Raw genomic sequence first — 18,097 nt, forward strand, 5'->3', positions numbered from 1 at the left:
TGTGTGGAATCCTTCCCAGCGAGAGATGGGCAACCTAGTGTCAGGGGCTCTCACCACAACAGTGTTGCGGAAGCAGCACTGTATTTTCCCTTGAAGAATGAACAACTATCCATATATATGGTAGAAAGTAAAGTGTACAACTCAGGGACACCATTGGAGTGGGGGCTAAATCAGTGCCCTTAGAGGTGCAAATGGGGATGCTAGGGAAGTCTTGTGTGTGCAGTTGGCCACCTGCGAAGATAAAAATGTGCTGTAGTTTTAGGTCATTCATAGTGCCATTATATTTAATTATTGGAGAGAAGTAGAATGACTCATTATGTTTTCCAGAAAACATGTCTGTATCCTAGGATTCTGAGCCAGGTCCTCAGTGACACCAAATCTGCAGGTTTCCTTTAATCACAAAATGACCATTATACAGAATAAGTCAGAGTTGAATAGTCAAGACTGTGCTGATAATAATATAATGAGAAATTAATCTTCAAAAAAATGCAAGTAAACAAAATGTAACTTGGCATGTGAATGCATCTCATGACAGCTGAAATTCTGAAATAAATGCAGTTTGGAAGTTGGTAGCGGGAGAATCTGACACACACACACAGCACATACCAAAACTACACATAGGATGAAAGTGGTAAAATCACTCACAATCTCTTGGAAAAGAAGAAAACTCCAACTAGGTAGGTAGAGAGCCAGTGTGCTGTAGTGCTTAAGAGAGCTCACTGGTTGACACAATTTGCCAGCCTAATCTACTTTATAGGGTTGTTGTGAAGATAAATGGAGAGGGGGAAATGCCCTTGGAAGGGTTAAAATATTATCACAATGTTCAACCTGATTCAACAGGGAACATTTTCTACATCAGCTTATCTGCAGGAGATGCACATTTGCTATTGAACCTGAATTCATTGCAGAAAGTTCTGGGGCACATTCTAGTGGTCTCGAGATGTTTTGGATTCCATCTTCCATCAGACCCAGCTAGCATGGCCAATGATCAGGGATTATGGGAGTTGTAATCCACAGCATCTAGAAGGCACCAAATTGGTTAGCCATCAAATCTAGCCCTGATCTAGACCAGCTCCTTCCCCAAAGGCAGGCCTATCAATCCACCTATCCTCTACAGATCAACTCATGCATTCCACTGTACATTGCTTTCCAGTGCATTACATTATGCAGTACAATGAAGAGCTTAAAGACCAATAGTTCCAGATGACTTCTGCAAGTGAGCCAAGGTGCATACTGCAAAGAATTAGTAATTAAATTATGAGTAAATTAGTACCATTGAAACAATGGCTATTTATACTCCAGGGCTGGAAAACAATGTGCTTAATCAGGTCCATGTAACTTGTAACCCATTAAACGCAACAAAGTCCGCCAGCCAGGCACAGCAGCCAACAGGGGGTTGAATGAACCTTCTATTTTTGCTGCACAAACAGAGGGCAGTCTCATCAAGCTCTTAGCAAGCCATAACATAGAACCATTCAGTGGCGAGTCATAGACTTCTGAAGGCTGATGTAAAATAAATAGCTTCAAGGAAACATTCACTTAGAAAAGGAGTAGCCAACATGGTGCCCTCCGCATGCTTTTGAGTACAACTCTCATCATTCCTGGCTATTGGCTGATGGAAGGTGGAGTTAAAAACATCTGGAGGGCATCACTTTGGCTATCCCTAATTTAGAAGAAATAGGCAAGAATTGTTGCGTAGGAGATTTTGGATAAACATTAGACGCTTCCTCATGGTAGGAGCCTCAGGAGGTGGTGGGCTCTCCTTTGAATGACAGCCATCTGTCAGGAGTGCCATAGATTCAAGTCTCCTATGCTGAGCAGGGGGCTGGAGTAGATAACCTTTTAATTCTAAAATTCTATTTTCTTATTATTTCAAATACCAGTCTATCAAAACCATGCAAAGCAAGTGATTGTACATTATATATGTATAATGTAATGAAAAGACACTGTACTTTACCCAGAAGACCTGCTAGAGAGCGCATGTCTTTCTCCATCAACTTGTATATTTCTTCCTCAGAGAAACGGCCAATGCCGTGGCCGTACATTTCCCGTTTCACGATTCCTTTTGTTATATGGCAGAGGATCCACTTCAGCAGGTCGCTAAAGGGGCCTCTGAAAGAAAGCATCTTCTGGGTCTCATGGAGATTGTCCACCCACTGGCAATATGCTAAAGTCCTAGAATGTTGCGAAAAACAGTTTACAGCTGTGCAGAACAAAAATACACCTCTCTAGATGAATACAGAATGGAAGATGATAAACCACTACAGAAGCAGCTAAGGGTTCAGGCAGCAGATTCTCCACCCTGCTTTTGTACTACACTGAAAATGGAGGAAAGCGCCTTCAAAAAAGAAGCAGTGATTAGCCATCAGGATAGATCTACTACTAAAGAAAAGGGCCATAGTATAATTATCACTGGATACTTACTTGTGGCAAACTATGTTTTTGTAATGTAAAATAATAATCAGGCACACACACACACACATTGGGTTTCCACTCTAATATTTTATGTAAAACGTTTTTACATCTTCTTTTCCACAAAACGGCCAAATTCATCTTGACAGACTCAGTAGATGGGTTTTGCTGAAGCTCAGGTATGAATGGTTGGCTAATGCCCCTCAGATGCCTTTGCCCATGTTACTGTTTACTTTTTGAGCCGTCTGGAGCTGTTTGCTGGACAGGCATCTTACACACTGTACCTTCTCCCTGCAGTGGCATATTGGTGGACTGGTGCATGCATGGCCCTACCTCAGAGTAGGAAGGTGAACGAGATGGTATTTGAGTCCCATCCAACTCATAAGATTTGACAAGGATGATGATGATGATGTCAGTAATTGCAAAGTAGTGACTAGAGATATTTTTAAGCAAGGGATTGCCTTGTAGACTAATCATAATGTTCTATAGTATTGCCTGTTTGAGTGTGAAAGGCACATTTAATGGGATCGTTAATTACCTCTCCCAGCTACACATGAATTGTCCCCTTTCGAGAGGACTGCATGCTGCTGGAATTGGAGATGCACTTGCTAGCATGGCATAGTAATAGAGACTTTCAATAGCTAAAAATGTGACGAAGCTACCAAGACAAACTTTGCCCTTGCACATCTCCCCCCCACTCCCACCCCCTTCCACTATTCTGGGAAGCTGAGCAAAAAGAGAATGAGAGATAAACACTGCTCTCAAGTTAGGCCCAGTAATTTTCCAGCAAGGTTCAGAATGAAATATTTATAATCCTAGAAATATCTTGCAAGTGGGATCAAGTCCGTTCACTTACCCTACAGGGCCTGCCTGCCGGCTCTCTTCGTTTGCCACTTCCTGCCAATTTTTGAACCAAATTGAACTTCACATTACTCTGATGCACCTTTTGGCAACCAAGTGCCCTCCAGATGTTTTGGACTACAACTCCCATGAGCACAGGAACACAGGAAGCTGCCTTATACCATCTAGCTCAGTAGTGTCTATACTGACTGGCAGTGGCTTCCCAGGATTTCAGGCAGGGGCTTCTCCCAGCTCTACCTGGAGATGCTGGGGACTGAACCAGGGAACTTCTGCATGCAGAGGCCATACTGGCCTTGGACTGGTGGGAGTTGCAGTCCAAAACATCCAGTTGGCAATTAGATAACATGAAGAAGCATGAGCCCCTACCCTGAAAATATGCTTAGTATGCCAGGAAGGTGCTGACAACATACAGCTCTCATGTCTACCAGTTGACTTTGGGAGGTTCAGCCACCTACAATGCCTACTAAAGACATGCAGAATTCCCAACAGCTCCCCTCAGTGTTAAGGTAGCAGGGACAGAAATCACCTAGGACCATGCAGAAAGTAACCCATCTTCTTAAAAGAGATCCAGACACAGAACGAGCAAAGCAAATGTTGTTTTAGATCTTGTACACAAAGGTCTTGTGCTGCACTTGTGCAGACACATATCAACAATCTGCACAAGAAAGCCAAACCAAGGCATCTGCCCAGGAGCCTCATACAGCATTCCTGGAGCTACTGTTACTGCTTCCCAGTTCCCCCACCCAGACTAGACGTTTTGTGACTGGGGGCACTCCCAAACTGTCCCTATTTTCAGGTGGGATTCAATCACATGCCAGCAAATTCCGGTTGCACAATTGGAGTTGGTTGGGAGGTCTAGCAAAACAAACCTGCTTCTCCCAAAGATCAAACTTTTTGCAGTAAGGAAAGTGATAGGGAAATGCACTAGAAAGGGTATGATAACATTTGTTTTGATGCAACATCATCTAACCTCCCCAGACACAAATCAGAATGAATGCTCATTAAATAGGAGGGAAGGGAGAGAATTTTGATTCAGTTCTCATTTAAAGCCGAATTTATCAAATTTGTACTTTCTGAAACAATATGAGAATTGAAACACAACCATCCTTAAAAATTCACACTTATTCAAATTTTGTGATACAGTTTGCCAAACAAACAATGTTTTAAAAAATGCATATATTAGGGGAAAGCGTGCATAAAAACAAATATATGAGTGAAAATAACAAAAATGTATTATATGAGACATGGCTTGCAAGAATATATACATGGTCAAAACTGCCTACAAAATGTGTTTATTAGGAGAAATTCACACTAAAATGTTGGAGAATTTTTCTGAGGATTTTCTTTTAAAAAATCTCAAATTGCTGCAGAAATGTGGAAAACTGAATTTAAGTTGGAAAAATGAGAAACTGAGAGAATCAAAATTAACAGATCTTTCCATCCTTATTAAATAGTCAGTGTTGCCTGATCTTCCTATAAACAAATTAGGGAGAATGCCCAACAAACAGGCCATCTGGAAGTGCCCTGGGTTTGCCAGTGATCAGCTTCAGGGACCGGGAGAGGGGAGGGTTGGAGAGAAGAAGAAAGAAGAGAGAGAAGAAGAGGGTCATGCTAGCACGTCAGAAGTCTTTTGTGGATCCGACCCTTAATTATTTATAAAGCCAAGCTACTCGCTAAAAAGAGAGAGAGAAGACATCAATATGAGTACTTTGAAGAGAGAGAACAAGGAAGTGATTGCAGAGCAATGAAATAAAAGGGAGGAAACCTCTTGGCTTCCTCTCCTGTGTTCTGAATCTTTATTGCCATAGAGGAAAAACCAAGACCCTTGAGATCTCAAGATGCATCATTTGAACTGCATTCAGTGTGACTTCCCTAACTCTGCAAGAGATGGTTGTGTTTATAAACATTTATTCTGACACGTTAATTTTTTTTTCTGTGCCCAATTTGGTCTCAGAGTTGCTCCTGGTTATGTTCCTGAGTATAATATTTGCCTTTTGAAGAATTTCTTTTAATATATCTATAAGTGAGAGAGAGCACAAGTATATAGGGGTAGCTCCCAGGGATGCAAGAGACTTTGCAAGGCTCCTCCAGCCTGGCATTTGTGTGTGTGTGTTCTGCAACACATCACTGATGCAATAACAGTGCACTAGTAGTGGATTTATACAGGAGTGCCCGCACATCATTCTGCTTTATTAGTTGTTCTGTGATACTTCCCCAATGTTAGTGCATTATTGCTGTCTGGAGGGGCAACTCTTGTGCTATGGCACAACAACAACAACAAAACCCTTGGAACATTTGTGGTATGAAAGGTTACAGGATTTCAGCAGGAAGCTATGGGACATGAACAGATTGGAAGTGAAACAAATCTTTCGCAGACACAAACAGTATTGAAAGTAGGAGCACTTTTAACCTCCTGAAAACCATAATTATCACAAATCATCATGAATAAAAAATAAAAAAGATGTCTGGAGGGGTCCCAAGATCAGTATTCCTGCCACAAATGTCTCAGAGAAAGAAAAACTCCACACTTTCAAACTGAAAGAGGCTGCTGCAGCTCAACCATGATCAAGCTGAAACTGGTTAAATTTGGCAAGGTTTTCCTTTGTTGAACTGTGATACCAACAGGTTCTCAGCAGGAAGAAAGGCTAGCACCCACTTCCCACTTTGTCTATACACAGGCACACACACACTACAGGAGAGGGCAAAAGGTGCTGAGCTGCCCCTTGGCTGGAAGCCAGCAGGACTGAAGCTTAGTTCTGCTCCCCTTCCTGCCTCCCTCTGCAACATCGCTCAGTGGTAGAGCATCTGTTTTGCATGCAGAAGGTCCCAGGTTCAATTCCCAACATCTTTATCTAGATCTGGGAATGTCCCTGTCTGTAATCCTGGAGAGCTGCTGCCAGTCAGTGTAGACAAAACTGAACCAGATGGGCCAATGGTCTGATTCAGTAAAAGGCCACTTCCTTTATTCCTATCGATTAGACTACTGCAATGCGCTCTACGTGGGGTTACCCTTGAAAACGGTCCGGAAACTACAACTGGTGCAGAATGCGGCGGCTCGTCTGCTTACAAACAGCCGTCGCCATGATCACATTACACCAGTGTTATTTCACCTACATTGGCTTCCAGTTGTTTTCCGAGCCCAATTCAAGGTGTTGGTGTTAACCTTTAAATCCCTATACGGTCTCGGCCCAGTTTACCTGAAGGAGCACCTCCAGTACCACCAATTAAGCCGCCCAACTAGATCAGCCACGCAGGGCCTCCTCTCAGTCCCACCAATGAAAACAGCTAGGTTGGTGGGGACTAGAGAGAGGGCATTTTCAGTGGCGGCCCCCACTCTGTGGAATTCCCTCCCGTTCAATCTTCGCCATGCCCCTTCCCTGGATATATTTCGCCGAGCCTTAAAAACTTGGCTCTTTGGACAGGCCTTCGGGATCTCCGGGGTGGGCTAAAACTTTTTGTGATTGTTTATAATTGTTTATTGATTGCCCTACATTGTTCTATACTGCTGCTATTTAAAATGGTTATTGTTGACTGCATTGTATTTTATGCTGTATTTATATTGTATTTTATTGAATTTCAATGTGTACGTCGCCTAGAGTGGCTTCGGCCAGATAGGCGACACAAAAATTAAATTTTACTTACTTACTTACTATTAACAGAGGACAACAGGTACAACATTGCAGGAGGAGCTCTTGAAACTTCCTTGGCAATGCTCAACATTCAGCCAGGAATTCTTCCTTCACCAACCAGTGAGTAAGTAGGGAAAGCATCCATTGATAATGATGATAACAACAACAACAACAGCTGTGAACTCCTCCAAAAAGCTCCCATCCAGGCAGCTTACAGGGCCAGAACGCATTTGCTTCACTCCATTCTCTAAGCACCTGCTCCTTACATCTCCAAGCACATCATTATGTAGAGTACTGGTTCTTAACCTTATTTGGGTCATGGTCCCCTTTGAGAATCTGATGAAAGCTATGGACTACCTCCCTAGAAAATACATATACACAAAATTTTCAAAGTAACAGGAAGGAAATTGAAGGAAAAAAATCAGTTTTTGTGTGCCTGGTTCACGGACCCCTTTAAGCCCATCCACAGAACCACTAAGGTCCATGGACCACAGTTTAAGAACCCCTAATGTAGAGGCATGGTGTCAGCTGCTTTAAAATTGCCCAAAGCTGCAAACAATCTTTGGGAATAATTTCTTGAAAACTCAGGGGGTTGGGACGATGTCATATGGTATGATTCTTAACTAAAATGTATGGAAGAGGCTATGAATGAAGCATACAAGTTTAATAATACAAATAGAATGTAAAATATAATAGGGGATAACATGAGACACTTTAAACCAGGTCGATACATAAAAAATGCTACCTTTAATTAGGGGAGGCAGAGCAGCTGGTTTTCTGGGACATATTATTGAAGCAAACATACTCCAAGACAATGAATTTCTAGGAACAAGAAATCTCTCTTTGGCATTCCAACTGTGCTTTTTCCATTATCATAAATCCTCCAAATCAGTATTATGCTCTCTAGGGTTCTTGGGGGGAAGTTGTTGACTAGATGAGAGGTGATCAAGAATCCTGGGTCCAAGGAAATGGAAGGAGATGGTACAGTATATTTTCAGCCAGTTTTATCATCGTCATTTTGATTTTGCATAATCCTTCATTTTGTTCCTCTATGTTGCCTTATAGCTGATTAGGCTACGGATCTTAGGAGACTAGAAAACCACTTCTTCTGTGTATAGCCACTGTAGCCCTTGGGAAACAGCTGGCTTGCAATCAAAATTGAATAGAGATGAGGAGAGGCTGCAGCCCTACATTTCTAGGGAGTTGAAGATATTGCTGGATATGAGAAATATTATATATCAAGCACACGGATTTCAGGATTTGGCTATAAACTCCTAGGAAAGTTGCAACTCTTCCTCACATTACAATCTTCTGAAACCTGTTCTCTAACTCACTTGCTCCTCACTAACTTTTTCCATTTGAAGATTCAGAGTGATGAATTGCATTTTTGCAGTAAACTCCCACTCAGAGGGTCCCTTAACAGTAGCAATGTAGTCCAAAGTTTGAGTTAATCAAAATTTAAGATAGGAACTGACGTGTTAATCAAACACTGTTTCTAGGTACGTGCTGTGTTTGGCCTTTAGGCTCTACTTTTAGATTTTCTTTGGCCTGCTGTTTTTGTTTTGTTTTGTTTTTATAGCTCTATCAATCCACCTCAATCCATTAAGAGTGAATTACATGTGCTAATGGATGCTGTGGGAAAAGAGAGAAATATATCCAGGATCACACAATGTTTTCAACATATTTTGAATGCAACTCCAAATTTCTCTATTCCAGATATGTCAGCTTGGTTTACCAGAGATGGGAACAGGATGCTGGACTAGATGGACCAGACCAAAGTTTCATAAGGGAAGATTATTTTTAATGCTTTAGTACAGTACAAATTACCCCTAAGCCTCAGTCAGTCAACCCAAACCAAGAGCTTCTTGCTCAGAGCTCTTTGTGCATTCACTTTAACAGAAGGAAATGGCTCTGTAGATGCGTGTTTTGGTGGACACAGAGCTGTCTTTCCCATTGAGGAGAATGTGGGAAAGCCTGTACATGACAGAGCCCATGTGTACACAACCTGAAGTATGAATTCAATCATTTTGCCACCAGTACAATCAGCATGGCAATATCCAAGAATATGGTTCTGAATTTACTTTACAGTAATTTTTAGCATGGCTATGTGTCCTATTTTGTCCTTTATTTGAAGAGCTTTGCTCTTCCCTTCACACAACTGGATAAACAAACCGTGAAGGACTAGCTTAGCATGACAGCTAAACCAAAGATAGTGGTTTGTTTCATTCTAACAAACCATAAATCACTTAGCTAAGAATAAACCATAGTTTAAGATTGGCTAGTGGTCATGGCTTATTGGGGTGAAACAAGCAAAAATCTCAGATACATGTTAAACTAACCTCATCATGTTTTGTTTACCCACACATGCAGAATTGCTCAGGCTGTAAGCCTCAGTATGACAGTATGGCTTACTAAATGGTACTTTATGGCAGCCTTCCCCAACCAGGTGCCCTCCAGATGTTTTGGACTACAACTACTAGCATTGGCCATGCCTGCTGGGGTGGATTGTAGTTGGTGCCATTCAGATGCTTTGGACTACAACTCCAATCCACCCCAGCAGGCACAGCCAATGCTAGCAGTTGTAGTCCAAAACATCTGGAGGGCACCAAGTTAGGGAAGACTGTTTTATGGCTTACAGTTAAGTGTGAATGCCGCAATTGTACTTCTATTTAAATTATACCAATTATTTTGACATTTGCTTTGTGCCTACCGTGTGGCAGTGCAAGCTGTGAAGAAGGTTCTTTTTGCAGCCTGCACTGCATCCTCTAGTAGGTGGCCAGCGGCATTATTTTGGACAGTTCAGAAGTGACTGTCTCCCACTGTGGGGAAGGAGCCTCTGGAGCTCTCAAGGACCTGCTGTGACCAACTGGCTATACACTTTGAGGATAAAGTCACTCAACTTCAGAGTGACCTTGACTCTGCTGTTGTTGCAGCTTCAGATGGAGGAGCAGGTACACAATCTGAGAGTCCTTGTGGATCCAGCTCTGTAACTGGAAGCCTAGATAGTCTCAGTGGCTAGAAGTGCCTTTTATCAGCTGCACCTCGTGAGACAACTGCAACCAATTCTTCTGGACTGGGAGAGCTTGCCCACAGTAGTTCAGGCACTGGTTACTTCAAGACTGGATCACTGCAATGTACTCTATGTGAGGCTTCCCTGGTGCTTAACCGGAAACTACAGTTAGTGCAGGAATGTGACCCTGTCAACATGTAGCACCTCTGCTCAGAATTCTGCACTGCTGGCTGATATGTTATCAGGCCAAGTTATATTGGTATATAAAACCCTTAACAGCTTGGGACCACTTTACTTGCAGGATAGCCTTACCCTGTAAATGCCCACTCAACTGCTTCGATCTGCTTAACTGGCACTGTTACAAATGGCACATAATACTCATTCTGCACTTGTAAGAAATCATTATTTTCGTGTGGCAGTATCTACACTTTGGAACTCCCTGCCTAGTGACATCAGGCAGGAACCTTTATTTTGTGCTTTTTGGTGCCTGCTTAAAACATTTGTGTTTAGGCAAGCCTATCCAGACACATTGTTGATGTGTTTTAATCTCTTTTTAGTCTACTGCGAAATGGTTTTTACTATGTTTTTAATTACTTTTTAAATGCTTTTTATTGACTATCTTAATGTTTCTTATAGACTGCTTAGAGGTTTTTCTTTTTATAATCAAGCAGTATATAAATTTTGTTAAAAAATAAATAAAAATAAATATGTACATATAAGTTAGCATATGCAGATTATGTCCTCTTTTGCCTTTTTGGCTGATGCATTTAATCATTTTTGCTGATGTAGCTTTGTAGAAGGACAACACTAATAAAACTACAAGGTACAGAAACACATATTTTTCCATGAGTGGAAAAGAGAATTGGGCCTAGCGAGCGTGCCCCAAGGTTTCCAAGCTATGAATTAAGTGCAGCTACCATGCCTTAAATCATCAGAGAGCATTTAGAATCCATGGCAACTTACCAGTAAAAGTGCTCCTCCACCATTTTTGTGACTGCTCTAGAAACAGCTCTTTCATGAGGGCCAAGGTGTTTGTTCAAATTTACTCCAAGCTTCTCCTCCAAAAAATCAATAATGAACTCTGTGCCGGATACTTTTTTGCAATTGTATTCAATCCATGGCATTTTCCCTTGAGGAGAAAGTTTTCCATCAAAGTAGTTCTGAGATGTACCAAAAGAAAAACAAACAAAAATCACACACAAATTAAAACTACCACCATAAAGTAGTAAGTCAGGTTTAAACCCGTTTGACAATCAGCTTGCTGAGCAGCCAAGGATAAGGTTAGGGTTTATTCTTATCTGTAAAACTGTTTATTCTTATCCTGTTTATTCTTATCTGTAAAACTGGAGGATGGGTTAATCCCATGTCAAATCTCCCCGCCCTCTACATTTATGTGCTGATCCTCTCCATGTGCCTCCCACCAGACATGAGGTGGATGTCCACATATGAAGGTGCCTTGACTGTGGCACCCCAGTTATGGAATGCCCTCTCCATGAAGGCCTGTCTGGTGTCATGGCCAGCCTTGGCATGCAGCAGGGTAAAACAACCTTCTACAGACAACACCAAGAGGGGTGGAAAGGTGAACTGGAGTCTGAATAGTCCACAAGACTTTTTAAGGGATTGGTTTTAGCAGAGGGAAGCATCTGGGCTCTGTTTCTATCCTTTCTTAATCTACTGCTTTTACTCTGTCAGCTTATTGTATTCCTATGTTTTCATGTCATGAACCACTCTGGAATTTAGATAATGAAGGACAGTATATAAATAATTTAAATAAATAAGTAACAACAACACTCTACCTCAAATGGTTGTTGTAGGGATAAGTGATGGGTTGTCAAGCACTTCTCAAAAGACGCAAGAAGGTATCATATTGTTAATCCCCCATTTGTCCCTTCAGAAGTGCTTGACAACAAAGCACTTTTATCCCCTCCACACACACACACCCTACTATGCTTATCGAACTCCTGGCATCCTCCAACAGGTTGTAACCAACCCTTACATCTGCTGCTGAATGGTGAGGTAGGCATGATTTTTCTTACCCTTTCATCCCTCCCCTCTCTGGTATCTGCTGCACAGAGGGCCCCAGGTGTGTTGCACTGCAATTGGGGAAGAGAGAAGGATGAAAAGACCAGGCTGAGGTGGAGGGTTGGGCAGGAGAAATTATAGCTGCCTCATTGCTAGATTCAGTTACATGTAAACCTGGCAACCCTGCACTGCGCTGGATAAGGACATCTGTGTAGGTATGGGCACCCATCTCCTGACCCAGCCAGTGGTAGATCAAAAGTATGTAACAGAGTTAGACAGAAAATGGCAAAGAATCTTTCAAACACTGTGTCAGATATCTATATCTGCAAGACTCTACCACCAGTTTTAACCCCTTGCAAGTCTAATAGAGAGAGATGGCTAGGCTGATGAGAGGGGATCAAATTGCACATAAGATTTAGCCCTTATTCTTTCAAGAGATCCAAAATGGGTATGCAGTTCTTTCTATATGTCAACCACTGGCCATCCCATCCCCTGCAGAGCAGAATTTGAATACATCTTGCTATAGGAGGCAGCAATGGCTTAAGGCAGGTGAAATAGCAAGGGAGGAATAACAAAGGTGATATAACTTGCCAAGTAGTCAACAATAGTGACTATATATAGGCAAGCAAGCAGAACAGCCAGGAATGAGAGAGAGAAAAATGTTCAGTGGGAATTTTCCCAAAACGGAAAAACGTATCAGATTAAAACAACTCTGCAGCAACATTTCTATGCAGATCATTTTCTCATTTTAGAAATGCATTATTTCATAAATTTAATTAGTAACATAATGAACTGACATAATGCTAGCCAAGTTGAGCAAGCAGAATGGAGACAATACCTGTCAAATCTAAAACCAAAGTTGCAATTAAATTTTTCATATGAGCCTATCCCTAGGGAGCATATTCATGAGCACAGTTCTTGAGGCATACTACATTTTTATTGCCTTCATTTCCCCACCCCTTTAAAATCTAAACAACACAAGGGAAGAGTATTCTACTATTATTATTTACATCCCAGCTTCTCTCCAAAGAGTCATATATATTTCTTGTCTCTTTTGCACACATACAACACACTTTATCACATCTTAAAATATTTGTAGCTATTCCAATAAAAATAATTCCCATGTAAAGGATGTTTGTTTAACATAACATTTAAACCATATGAAGGGTGCTCTATGAATTTTTCCCCAAATCAAATGTCAGTTCTACTTTTAGTTATTTGTGGTGATGGTGGAGGAATGCTTTTGAAATATTTATACAGCACATGAAATTAAGACATGAAATTAACATGGCATACTTTTGCTAAGTCAAATAAACCTGCTAAATCAGATCTTATACCTGTGGAGGGCAGCAGAAAAACAATCTGGAATAATGTCCAATTCAGAATGTTCTGTAAACCCCACATCGCTAATAATAGCAAGTCACTTGCTACACCTCCTTGTCAATTAAAAACAACAACACAATATTTTCTTTATGGTTCCAATCAGTCATGGCAAATATATTCATCCCACATGTAGTGGTGTGAATGATGCGAGCCCGATGGAAGGCAAAACAAAGAGACACATTTCCCTTTAGAAACATGATTAATTCCTAAGCAGGATTTCCTAGGAAGGCTCAACATATTGCAAGGAGTGTAGATATTACTCGGCTTCTACAAAGAAGTCAAGTAAAATAGCAGATTTCTTCCACCTCCGATGGGCTAACATCTATTGATTACTAGATCTTATTACATAATTGTATTGTTGTATTTCTACTGTATACTGCTTTTTTTTTTTTGCAATATGTTTTATAATATGCTGTTCACCACTTTGGGGGCCTTTTGGCCAAAAAAGGTAGGGGTGCGTGTGTGCCTGTGTGTAAATAAATAAATAAATAAGAAGTGTTGACTTTGCAAGAAGATGGAAGTTATGTGGACTATTTGCTCTTCCAAGCACTGAATTCTTGACTGACAATTTGACCTAAATTATTAGTCTTCAACTGGTGGGTCAGGACCCACTATCTGGATCTAAGATGGGTCACCCCAACAGCACTTTCGCGATACAAATATATCTTAAAAATCAGTAATGGGTCCCCAAATGCATACTTCAGTTAAAAGCAAATCCCAGATCTGAACACATTGAGGACTACTGGTTCAGACTATGGTTCCATCTCATCGAGTTCTGCCTGCTCTAACTGGCAGTGGCTGTCCAGAGTCTCAGGCAGAGCTCTTCCCTGCTGCCAAAAATCCTTTATTAGGGATAACAGGGACTGAAACTGAGACATACTGCATGCTCTGACCTTTGGCCCTTCTCCAAAAGAAGGGCTTATCTGGGATGGTGCCAGACAATCAACAGATACCCCCTCATTCATCATAGATTTGTTTCTTCTTTATGTCACTTCCTCCTGGACGTCAGAGGGTGCTCACTTGAGTTTAGGCCTCACTTGATTAAATGACAAGAACATTAATGAATGTGGAAAAACAAGCCTCAGTGTAGTCAGGACAGAGCCATGGAATAATGGCTTTTTAACAGCATTTGACTTTCTTGCCACACAGAACTGCAAATGTCAGGTACAAAATCTACTAACACCACCAGGTGTTCAGGCAGTCCCTAAGCAGATCTAAATAATCCCCTCTGTTTCCAGTGCACAGAGGTGGGTGTCAGTACTTATGTAGCCCAAACTGCATCACCCACACAAAAGAGGAAGGGATTGGCAGGTTCAGAGGACCCCACCACCAAGTTTTAGGAAGCACAAATAATCTGGTGTGGGAAAAAACCTAAAGAATGGAGAGAGCCCCCCTCCAATAAAAAAAGCATGCTCATTGTGACCATGAAATGCCAAATGTCTTGTGGGAGGGACAGAAAGAAGTATCCTAGGGGACAACAACATTGAGCTAGATGAATCAAGGGTCTGAGTTGTTGTAATGCTTCCTAAAAAGGGATATTCTACTTCATTACTCTTTTATGGCCTAGTCCCTCAGGACTTCTCTATTGTTCTTCATGAGCTCTCTGTCCAGATGCACATCGCTCTCCTGGACATTGGGCTGCTCTTTGGATCAGGTAAAGAATATGCAACCTTACACTCACACGACAATTACTGTGTTAGCAAGTGGCAGGGGAGTCTTAATTTGGTGAATTTTGGAAGCCACAAGGAGCTGAGAAGAGTCAGAAAAACATGAGAGACAGAGAGAATGAATGTGTGTAAATTGTAGGGTTAGGTAAAAATGTTAAATTCAGTTTTATTTCAAATGACAGCTATGTTTTTTAAAATCAGAATTACTTTGACACACATAATTGATTAATCAACAGATTAAAATTCACATGATCGATCAACTAAACATTGCTTTAATCAAGAGGCAGTCCTAAGAATTTATTAAACAAGAAGACAGTCACATGGTAGAGCATTCTGTCATGACTGTACCACCTCATTTCTATCTAACTATATATTTTCGTAAACTGTCACGCCACATTACATAGGGGCACAGCGGAAGGGCAGCAAGGGAGGCAAGGGTGTGAGGGAAGCAAGGATGGCTGGCGGGGGGTGACTGAGTGGGGTGTCCAAGAGCAGGGTGAGTGAGTGGTGACTGTGGAGTGGGCAGATGATCAAGCGAAGCAAGTAGGCAGCTGTGGGGCAAGCAGGCAAATGGGTGGGGGGAGGGAGAACCACTGGAGGGCAAGTGGTGGTAGCAGCCTTGGAAGGAGGCAGGAAAATACCCTAGGTGGGGAGGCAGTCTAGGCACATTGTGCAGAGCTATGTGGTGGCACCATTTGTTGAAGGGGAAGTGGGGCAGCGACACAGCACAGGGACAGCTAAGGAGCATTAGCAGGTCCATGACCAGAGTGCGTTAGTACCTGAAAGCACAGAGGGAATCGCGAGGGATGGTAGTGAGGGAGTGGGGTGCCTGGAAAGGCATCTGCGAGTGCCAGGGGGGTGCATTCAGAGTCCGTGTGTGTGTGTGTGTGTGTGTGTGTGTGTGTGTGTGTGTGTGTGTGTGTGTGTGTGTGGAAGTACCTAGGGGGTGTTTAGGGGTGCCTGGTGTGTGTATGTGTTTGGGGGTGGGGGTTGGTGAGCGAAGCAAGCAGGGGGACAGAGCCTTCATATGAGGAATCATTTTTTGAAAGCACCCACCCCCAAACCTGTCTCCTACACATCAAAGCTTATAAGTCAAGGGCAAGGCCACTTGTTCCTGTGTTTAAACTTTCCACTGGAAGTGCAACATGGGAATGCTTTCCAATTAGTAGCATCCAAAAATGCATTATGTGGTGCTACTATGACTGTGCCATGGGAGCCTCTTCTCAGTAAAATAGACCAACACATCTATCCCCCAGGCAAGGCAAATAGTCCTATAATAGGTAGCATCAATATGCCTTTAAGTATCCAGAATAGCATAACATGCACGCGTTTACCTGGTAGGGCAAATCAGCCATCCTTAAGTAAGTCTCCATTTTCAAACAGAAAGGAGATAAACTCGGAATACCATTGTTCGGCCTCGAAAACTGATGCAATATAATAGCATCTTTTGAATCAACCTCTTGCTCTTTCCTATAAGCAAAACAAGCAAGTAAGTTTTACAAAACAGAATCTATCACGTGTTATAGAGCATCAATATGTTAAATTCACAAAGTACAACACAACTGCTGAGGCAAAACTTCCATATGCCTTTTAATAGCCTACTGGTATTTTTTTATCCATTAAGCCTGAAGTCACTAAGAAGCTCTTTCGATTGCAAGGGCAAAATAAGCCAACAAGCCAAGATGAATCAATATTAGAAATATCTAAAATCTTCCACAATTCATATACACACATATGGCCATATTACTATGATAGTGATGATGATGATGTAAAATTGCCATCTTGTCCAGAAGCTGCCTAAATAGCAGACATAAACTTTGATTTACTAATTAGTTGCTATCATGTGCTATAGAATAGTATGTTAAAATCATCACTATGTCAAACTTTGCTAAAATTAACAGGGTACTTGTAACATGCTGAGAGAAGATAATATGTAGTCATGAACCCAAGATACCTGGCAAAAGTTTCTGAATGTCAAGACGTCCAATTTTTGGTCCTTTGAAGCAAGCCTCTAGATCTCATGGTAGCATAATAATCTGTTCCTCCACCCCACCTTCATTATTTCAAATTAAGTGAACTGAGTCAATCCAAGGAGCAACTCGGTTTTTCCAAGTTTATGGGGAATCATTTCAGAATAAATGTAATCAGGTTTGTATTTTGTAGTCCCACTGTATGTGAGCAACCAGGACATTTGGTACTGAGAAAGAAAATCAACATCCTGAGAAGTGAACCTCTGCTTACTTTTATTTTTTAAAAGCAAGGTTCAATCCACTAAGACCGCTGAAACAAATTAAGAAACGTAAGGGAAATATCTGGTTAAAAAAAATCCAGAGCTCAGGGATGTGACTATTTACTTAAATTATTATATCATGATTGCATAGATGGTTCTGCCTCTATTCATTTTATTCTCACAATTCCCCTATGAGGTAGGCTAGCCTGAGAGATAATGACTGGCCCAGTATCATCCAGCAAACTTTATAGCTGAGTGGGGATCTGAACCAGGGTTTCCCTGGTCCTAGTCTGACAGTCCATGCGCTACACCACACTGGCTCTTCAATGCACTCTGTTGCCTCTGTCTTCTCCTTCATCCTCTATCCAAGCCCAACTCCTCCAACAGTAGCAGGAAAGTGTACTGGTGACAGCAGGCTTCCTAGAGTGGTTGCTGCAGGGTGGTCCCACCTTGTCCAGTATGATGCTAACTTAGACTAACCACTCTAGGAAACAAGTGTGGAATGTACATGCTCACCCAGCCACCAGCTACCAGACCTAAGGGTGCATGAAGTCCACTGCCTGAGGGCGGGACCCATCAAAGTAGTCCCATTAGCACAAGGAATTCTGTCTGCGCAATGAAATGTCTACCTCTGGTTCTGGTTATACGGATCTTTTGCTCCTAAAAGGCTAATTGGGTGACACAATAAATCCTGAAAAATCAAGATACTGAGATAACGGGCCTCTACTCTGAGAGTTTGTCCCACACTGCTCAAAATGTGCAAGTCATACAAAAAGGTCACATTTATTATTGTGCTTTTTCTAATCTCTCAAAGGATTTCACATACTTTATTTATTAAATGTATACCCCATCCTTCCTCCTAGTCATCCTTGCAATAACCCTG

At 41.7% G+C, this 18,097-nt stretch overlaps 1 protein-coding gene across 4 annotated transcripts in view; it reads right to left on the reverse strand.

Annotated features, from left to right (window-relative positions):
- FAXC (failed axon connections homolog, metaxin like GST domain containing) overlaps positions 1–18,097 on the reverse strand; it is a 41,941-nt gene that overhangs the window by 11,780 nt on the left and 12,064 nt on the right. For all 4 annotated transcript variants that reach the window (XM_061623409.1, XM_061623411.1, XM_061623408.1 and 1 more), the window contains exons 2-4: positions 16,319–16,454; positions 10,876–11,072; positions 1,958–2,175 (exon numbers count right to left, since the gene is read on the reverse strand). In XM_061623409.1, coding sequence (XP_061479393.1) covers positions 1,958–2,175; positions 10,876–11,072; positions 16,319–16,454 — 551 coding nt within the window. The remainder of the gene's footprint in view (positions 1–1,957; positions 2,176–10,875; positions 11,073–16,318; positions 16,455–18,097) is intronic.

Source organism: Rhineura floridana, chromosome 4 (assembly GCF_030035675.1).
Source record: "Rhineura floridana isolate rRhiFlo1 chromosome 4, rRhiFlo1.hap2, whole genome shotgun sequence".
NCBI lineage: Eukaryota > Metazoa > Chordata > Lepidosauria > Squamata > Rhineuridae > Rhineura > Rhineura floridana.